Source organism: Pteropus vampyrus, unplaced genomic scaffold (assembly GCF_000151845.1).
Source record: "Pteropus vampyrus isolate Shadow unplaced genomic scaffold, Pvam_2.0 Scaffold640, whole genome shotgun sequence".
NCBI classification, from domain to species: domain Eukaryota; kingdom Metazoa; phylum Chordata; class Mammalia; order Chiroptera; family Pteropodidae; genus Pteropus; species Pteropus vampyrus.
In genome coordinates, this window is record NW_011889421.1 from 255417 (window position 1) to 263332 (window position 7916).

The 7916-nt window shown below is 41.4% G+C and overlaps 1 protein-coding gene across 1 annotated transcript; it reads right to left on the reverse strand.

Annotated features, from left to right (window-relative positions):
* Positions 1 to 1979: 1979 nt before the first annotated feature.
* On the reverse strand, positions 1980 to 7363 carry IL20 (interleukin 20). Its single transcript, XM_011384991.2, has 6 exons — positions 7333 to 7363; positions 4935 to 5122; positions 4592 to 4657; positions 4330 to 4482; positions 3553 to 3627; positions 1980 to 2302 (listed from the first exon to the last, which is right to left on the reverse strand). The coding sequence occupies exons 2-6, from the start codon at positions 5091 to 5093 to the stop codon at positions 2225 to 2227; spliced, it is 531 nt and encodes a 176-aa protein (XP_011383293.1). The 5' UTR covers positions 5094 to 5122; positions 7333 to 7363; the 3' UTR covers positions 1980 to 2224.
* Between the last annotated feature and the right edge of the window lie 553 nt (positions 7364 to 7916).

Sequence of the window (7916 nt, forward strand, 5' to 3'; positions counted from 1 at the left end):
AAAAGACAAAAGACTTGGAGAAAGAGATGGATCCCTCAGGGGTGAAGAATAGAGGTAACAAAGTCAAAGAGATAAACAAGAAGTAAAGATGTGACAATACAATGGTAGCATGGAGTCCCAAAGGACCAAGGCTTCCATGGCCCAGACTTTCAGAAGAGGCGAAAATGCCTCCCAGGAAAACAAATGGAGGAGCTTCGTCCTCAGCTCTGTGAGTCAACCTCAGACACACCCATCTGGAAGACTCACGCCATTGGCAAGTAAAGCAGCCTCCTCATTGCCATCTAATGTTTCTTGAAGGAGGTGGCTCTAATTTTAACACTGAGTTCAGTGAAGTTGACTTCTCAACTCTTCCTTGAGAGTTGAAGCTAAGATTTTTTTCAGGCTAGTCAGAGAAAACCAGGAGACATATGACTGGAAAATCCGATAGAAGAAGGGTATTATAGTGTAAAAATGGGTGATTATAATAGAAAGCATGAAATCAGAAAATGCCTCATTTTCAGAGGAACGTAGAAGACCATCTCTTCCATCACCCTGAAAGGTAGATATTAGCATTCTGTTTTCCAGAAGGAGAAACTAAATTCCAAGAAAGTTAAGTTTTATAGCTCAAATCACTCAAGTAATAAAGGGTAGAGTCATGATTTAAATTCAAGAAAAGATATATTTAAAAAAAAGACAACTTAATATTTGATTGATTATCTATAGGTAGAGGGATTATGGGTGATTTTAATTTTCTTCTTTATATTTCTCTATATTTCCCAAACTTTCTCTATTGGGTAGTCATTATTTGTATAATGAAAAAAATCAATAAGGTAATTTAAACAAACCAGGGCCCAGGCTGAGGGCTGGGAGCAAAAACCAGAGGCAGTAAGAACTCTCTATAGGAGCCAGGGCGTCAGCATCAGTCTGCTGTTTCTGAGACTGGGAAAACTAAACTGCTAAGCTAGGGCTGCAGTTCAGAGTGAAGTGGGAAGAAAGGAGGCAGGCAGCCCAGGCCAGGATTCTGGTTCCTTATAGTCCAGGGAAGCACAACATGAAAGGAGCCTGGAAAGAAAACAATGACTTAATGGTTGGATCTGAAGACAAAGACTTGATCCAGGAATAATTTAAATCCTGGGACTGGACAGAATCCAAGAAGGCTCACACATCTCCCTGGGCAAGGCTCAGAAACTACACTTTGAACCTGTGTGTTCTCAACCCTTCTAGCAGGGACTCCTGCCCATTGTTAATTTATTTTATAATCAAGAACTCTGACACAAGAGTAAGGGAACTTAAAATGAGAAAGAAAACCGTGGTACAGAGAGGACATTGTTCAAAGCCAATAAGGTGAAATCAGGGATGGCTGAAGTCTCTCATGGAGACACAGTTCCTTTAAGTGGAGGGCAGAGTCATGAGATCAGAAATTTGAGTGATCTAAAAGGTAGAGGCGGAAAGGTATTCGGCAAGAGAGAGAAGGCCCAGGTTCCCATTTGCATTTTTCCTCCCCAAAGGAGCAAGAAGTGCATAGGTAATATGAGATTCAAACTCATCCCCATCATTAGTTTCTGCTTCTGAAGCATTTTGCAAATTGCAAGTAGATATTATGCAAAGAAAACTTTGTACAAATGCATTTTGACCATACAGGATTCCATAGCTGGAAGATACACTAGTATAGGGTTGGGGAGTTGGATAGGGGTGGTCAGTAATTATAAAACTAGTTTGTTTGTAAGTTCGTATCAGAACTTATTCCACAACCCACAATTAGTAGCCATTGTTTCAGTTTTAAAAATCTCGCAGAGTACTGACAGTCAGTAAATTTACTTAATTTGATAAAAATGAAGAAACACCCCCTAGCCACTCCTCTAGAATTTAGAAAGTTTGTTTATTGTTTGAAAATACATGATGTGCTCTAGTCAGTTTACAAATATAATTCATCAATTTTTTAAAAGACTTATGTTCTAGTACAAAAATAAATAGGTTAAATAGCAAAAATAAATAAATATATTAACTAATAAATATATCCGACAGTAGAAAAGATATTACCAAAATCTTATAAAACCATGGTCTAGATTAAGGGTAAGAACACATGAAAACAACCACAATAAAGACACAAATAGGAAATAAATAATATACACAGTGACCAGCACTAAATGATATAACAAAGAGATAGAGGTTTGCAGTCATGACTCCACGAACTGAGAACTGGGACTCGGCCAGGAATACTCTCAGCAGCATAGTCACTTTCCTTTTATTCCGTCTCCTCCATCCATCGCAGGAGAATGTCTAGCTCTCCCAAAGCTTTCACCACCGCTTCCTGAGGCTCGAGCTGAAAGACACACACTTATGAGGTGAGTAAATCACAGAGAGGCAGTGTGTGCCCCAGGGTTAAATCTCTCCTTTTGTTGGCAAAATCGTTGAGGATTGTAAGCAGAGCCTTCTTTTCAAGATGGAAGAGCCTTGAAAGAAGACCTGGAACCTCAAGATATCACAAGACGAAGGAAAATCATTGAGTCCATCACCCTGGTCTTACATAGGGAAACTGAGGCCCAGGGTAGGTAGCAGAATTGGGACTACAACCCAAGCCTCTTGAATCACAAAGATCTAGATAATGAAGCTGTTTTTAAAGAAATGTGTGTGTGTGTGTAGGGGTTGCCTACTATGCATACTCAACTGAACAAATATTTATTGTGCTAAGCATTGGGCTGGCTAGGGATCCAAAGGTAAAAACGGTATAACCCTACCCACAGGGAATTCACAGTCCCATGAGTGAGACAGGCAGAAGCAGGCAATTAAAATGTAGTGTGGTGAATAAATGATGGAGCCACACAGGACGACAGGGGAGGCGCCTAATTCAGAGAAGTAGCAATACCTTCCCGGAGGTGATAGCTAGGCTGAGTCTTAAAGGATAAGTAGCAATTAGTCAGTGAGGAGTAGACTCCAGGCCTTGCTGGCAGATGCACAAAGGCACTGAGGTGAGAAACAGCATGGCATGGGCATTGTGAAATTGTGAGTGACTTTTTTCCCCTGTAATATTTATTTTACTGTTGGACTATTACAGAAAAGCAATTTGGGAACTGTGTAGAACCCGGGAGCTGAGATGGAGCCAACATACATACTGGACTTAAAAAAAAAAATTCAATGTTCAAAGCAGGAAAACCTGAAAAACTGCAGTAAAGAGTTAGCAAGAAAGAGAACAGAAAGTTAGCCAAACCTGCCGGCTTCTGAAAACTACAAAGGACTGTTTCTGAGAGTATGTGTAAGTGTGTGAGTGTTGGAAACTATGGCCTCTTGTTTGTGCAGCTGAAAGATCCATATCTCTCTGGAGCACCTTGATGGAATCACAGCCATTCCTTCTTCATTCCCAGAGCATGTTTCTGAGAGAGCACCCTGCTAGAGCCTGGATGGGTGTCCCTTGGGGTAAAGGAGAAGGATAGTCCACATGACTTCAGAGGGCTACTAACCTGAGGGCTACAGGATTTCTATCAGTATGAATACTCATCTCACCCATCTATGATCTCAGTTCTAAAAACACACTCATCCCAAAATTGCAAGTCCCAAGTCCAAAATTGCATATACCTCTTCGAAGTGACTCAGAATTTGGCTGTATTTCTCCTTTGCTTCCTCTCCACAAGGGCATGTCATACGGGCATGCTGAAAGAATACCAAAGAATGACAGGTTTTATTAAATATTCTGATTTTCTGCCCTTGCCATTGACATGAAGTAGATGGGAATTCTACTTCATTCCTATAGAAAAGTCTTTTCAGACATCATTTGGGATCACTAACCCAATCATCCATAGGAGAGGAAGCCAGCTTTTTAGGCTCAAATACAGAGCTTGTTGCTTCCTTTTAGAAACAGATAGCACCAAAAGAGTTTGTGTTCATGGTATGCCATCTTGCCTGCACTCCCCACCAAGCTCTGGTCTAGCCCCCTTCCAGAGAGCCCTCATGGGAAGTGAACATTGGATTCCTAGGTTCAATTTAGACCATATCTTGAGATTGAGTTTAATGGCTTGCTAATTGGCTTCTTAGTTGGCTTCCTGGACTCAGGGTGCACTAGTACACTATAGGATATCTCACCTACAGAAAAAGCTTAATTTCATGGATAAAAGGTAGTCATCATTAACATCAAATAGCTAGTATTTATAGTTCTTTAAACTTTTTGTATGGAACAGAATACCCAAAAGTCAATAAAACTGAATTCTTTTTCCCTAGTCACATGGCTCACCACAGATTATAGAACTTTTGGACTCAGTCTCTCCATCCATTAAATGGGGGTAAGAAAGAGCTTGGTTGCTAAGTCATCGAAGCTATGAACTGAGATGGATCTTTTTACCCAAGACCCTTACTCACACAAAGTCGGAGGTCCTTCTTGATAGTAAGAAAAGAGTTGGCAAGACTGCTGATCTTCCGGAGGATATGGTGGTCAGGGGTCTGATAGTTTTTGAATACTGTGTTCAGGTAGAGTCTCAGTATATGGCGGAGGAGGCAGCACTGATCTGCAGGCTACAAAGAAAACTAGTATGTTGGTGGGGGGAGAGGGAAAAGACCCAGGGTGATAGAGATGCTCCTAATTCATATTTCCTCCCAGAACTCCCATGCACCACACACATACCTTTGTGTCTTGCAAAGACTCAGTCTTCCTCAAGATTCTGATGTCAATGATTTTATCTTTGGCTTGCTAAACAGAAGAAAGCAAGGCAAAAAAGAACAGATCAGTAATGGCTGCCAGAGTCTTAGACATCTAGACCTCTCATTCCCTCGCTACCACTGCCCAGGGGGCAGTGTCTCTTTCCAAAACACTTTTAAATTATGAGCTACATGTTTCCTGGCACCTTTCTGGTGAGGAGTCCCCAGCCTGCCTCTTTTTGTGATCACACTGCTGGAGGACAGAGAATGACAAGTAGAGAAGGGGAGAGGCAGCCACAAGGTTGCGGGGGGGTGCCTTCCTCACATACCACAGTGTCCCGTATCTCAGAAAATCCATTGTGCATTTCCTGAAGGTTAGTGGTGACCACACAGCTTCCCAAATGGAGTATCTTCAGCCCAGCAGAAGGTGTCCAGGAGAGATAAAACACAGCCACGAGAATGCAGAGGGGGAGACCAGAGCCTTTCATCTTGTGCCAGAATCTGGAGACCACAGGAGCTAGGAATTCAAAGGAAAGAGCATGACTTACTGATTTTTCCATCTCATGCCTTAAGAAGCCAGTCCAGTCACCAAGGACATGCCTCCTCCAGATGTCCTGTAGGGTAAAATTTAATAGCTTTGTCTGGTTTGGGACAGCCTGGTTCATTCACCTAATTGTAAGAAGAACTGCTGATCCTCCTCAAGAGTAAACTTCAAGTGCTTGCTCCGGGTCTGAGTGTAGTTGGTGCTACAGGTCCCGGCTCCTTTATTCTGTCCCCATCCCAGCCCCATCATCATTGCCCAGCAGGGAAGGCCTGGAGCAGCAGGCACTTGAAGTAAGTAGATGACATCCCAGGGAAAGTGTCAAAACTTGTTTTGCTGAATTGACGTATATAGTCTTCCCTTCCAGAAAGCCAAATAGCTCACCCTTCTGTTCCCTTTAGACCCGCCCAGGATCTGGGGCAAAACAGAACTCACAGAAACTGTTGCTGAGCCACCCAAAACGCTTGGGCAAAATTGTCTGGATTTTATGGCCACCCCCAGGGCAGAATTGCTTAGCTCTCTTTGGCATTTGTCTGAGATCAGATAAGTCATTTGGAGGTGACAGATTTATTTCAGCCCCAAAGGCAAATAGAAAGTCAATGATTTCATAACAATCCTGCTGCCAGAGAAAGGCAAGATGAGATGGGCAATCAGTTCAATTTCACCTAATACTTCTCCACCTCCTGTGGTGTCTACACTCCACAGCACCCTCTGCAGGAAAACTGTAGTCAGGCATACCTGGGATGAATCCAGAAGTATGCTCTTTCCTGGCCCTATAACTCAGGCTGAAGGTCTAGTAAGTAAGTGATCCCAAAGAAAAAGAAGAAAAGCAGGAGGAAATTCACTTCTTCTTGGGGTGAGGCTTGCTCCATAAGGTGGCATTTTATAGTGTGTGCTGAATTGTAAGATAAAGTGATAATGGGCCAGGATTAAGGTGAAGAGAGTGAAACACTCATCTTGAGCATAAAATGTAAGGGGGCACCAAAAGTCTCAGTAATTAAGACAAATAATATTTTAATATAATATCAAAATTATTGAAATAGTCCACAATAAACAAAATATCAATATTTTAATAAAGACAGAAATTGACAATGCCATGTGGAGCCATATTGGACAAAAGGAGAAATGAGTATTCCTGTCTCCTTATATACAATAAATGTTTTTATGTACTTTTAGTGATTAATTTTTCCCCGGAATACATGATGAAAATATTAGTGATGGGTCTTCACCAAGAAAGTAAAATTATAATAAATGACATTAGCAAAATCAAATAAGTTTCGACAGAAAGTCATATATATATTGCATTGTGTGTTCACCACCCAGAGTTAGACTGCCTTCTGTCACCAAATATTTGACTCCTTTTACCTCTATCTACCTCCCTCCTTCCCCACTACAACTTTCTTTTTGTCTTAGGCTCTACTATGGCTGGGCACAGCATTGATAATCATTACCACTTCCTGAATTTTTCCTATGTGCCAGGCAATGTGCTAGATATATTTTATATTCATGTCCACCTGAGATACCGCCAAATGTAGAAGAAAAGAATAAACAAACAAACACCAAAGCATCAGAGAGAACTCTGGGTTTGGAAACAAGAGAACTAGGTCCAAATCCCTGCTCTACAAGTTCCCATCAAGGTAAGTTGTCCCAGTTTGCCCAGAATTGACAGGGTTCCTGAGACTGAGAACTTTCAGTTTTAAAACTAGAAAACTTACAGGTAAACCTAGATGAGTCAGTCACCCTGCATCTATCTGGCCTTAGACAAGTTGACTCACCTCTGAGTTTTGTTTTCTTAGCCCTAAAATGGTGATAATTAAACACCCCAGAAACGTGTTTTGACATTTAAAAAAAATAATGCATAATTTATACACCTAGCACATAGTGGATGATCAATTCATTTTAAATAGAGAATGCTATTAGTTGCCTTGAACGTAGTAGGTATATAGTAAATATATGATAAATTCAACAATTCGATCAGCATTTATTGAGGACCCACTGTCTTGAATATAATGCTAGGTATTGGAATACAAAGATAAAAGTGACAATTCCCTACCCTCTCAGACATTTTGTCCTAATGGAAGGGGATCCTCTAGATATGGCCCCCAACACACCTAGGTAAATGATTGGGAGAACTGGGTGGATCCCTAGAAGTGTGTGAATAGTGTAGATAGAGGGAGTTCTCTTACCTGAGCTCAGAAAGGGCTGTCGTCTCTGGTCTCCTAGGAGTCTGTTTCAAAGCTAAGAGGCTTCCGGTTATTTATATATGTGTCACACGAAGGAAGTGAGCTCCCATAGGTTAGGGCTGAAACTCCCTTGGAATTTCTCTGGTGGCATTGCATTTCCTCCCATCTGAAGACTGTTTAATTGTAGGATGGATTAATTACCTCGACACTTTAAGAAGTACTTCTTAGGAGGTTACTGGTTATCGTTGTTGGATAAAATATGTGGCTCTTTCTTTCTGGCTCCCTTCCAGAAGGAAGGTAAATAGTAATTAAGACAGAAGAGATCACTGAATTACAGAACTCAAAGCGAATTCCAGGAGGTTGTTTTGCCTTCTCCTTTAATTCCAATTTTCCTTAATCAGGATTCTCCCCAATCCTAGACCCAGTGGGCTCACTCCTGCTGTTCCTTCCTTGCTTTTGCTATTCCCACCATTTTTTTCCGACAATGACCATCTTTCTTTCCCTCCATTCGTCATTAAAGCGTGGGCCACAGTTCTTCATTCCTGCACTACTCCAGACCACATCAATCCCTCCCTTCTGACTTCCAA

Excerpts from the sequence above, each read along its gene's own strand:
- IL20 (XM_011384991.2), bottom strand. The coding sequence starts at position 5,093 with ATGAAAGGCTCTGGTCTCCCCCTCTGCATTCTCGTGGCTGTGTTTTAT. Across the intron at positions 4,483-4,591 it reads AGTCTTTGCAAGACACAAAG|CCTGCAGATCAGTGCTGCCT; the intron begins GTATGTGTGTGG and ends TTTTCTTTGTAG. Across the intron at positions 2,303-3,552 it reads TTCTGAGTCACTTCGAAGAG|CTCGAGCCTCAGGAAGCGGT; the intron begins GTATATGCAATT and ends TGTGTCTTTCAG.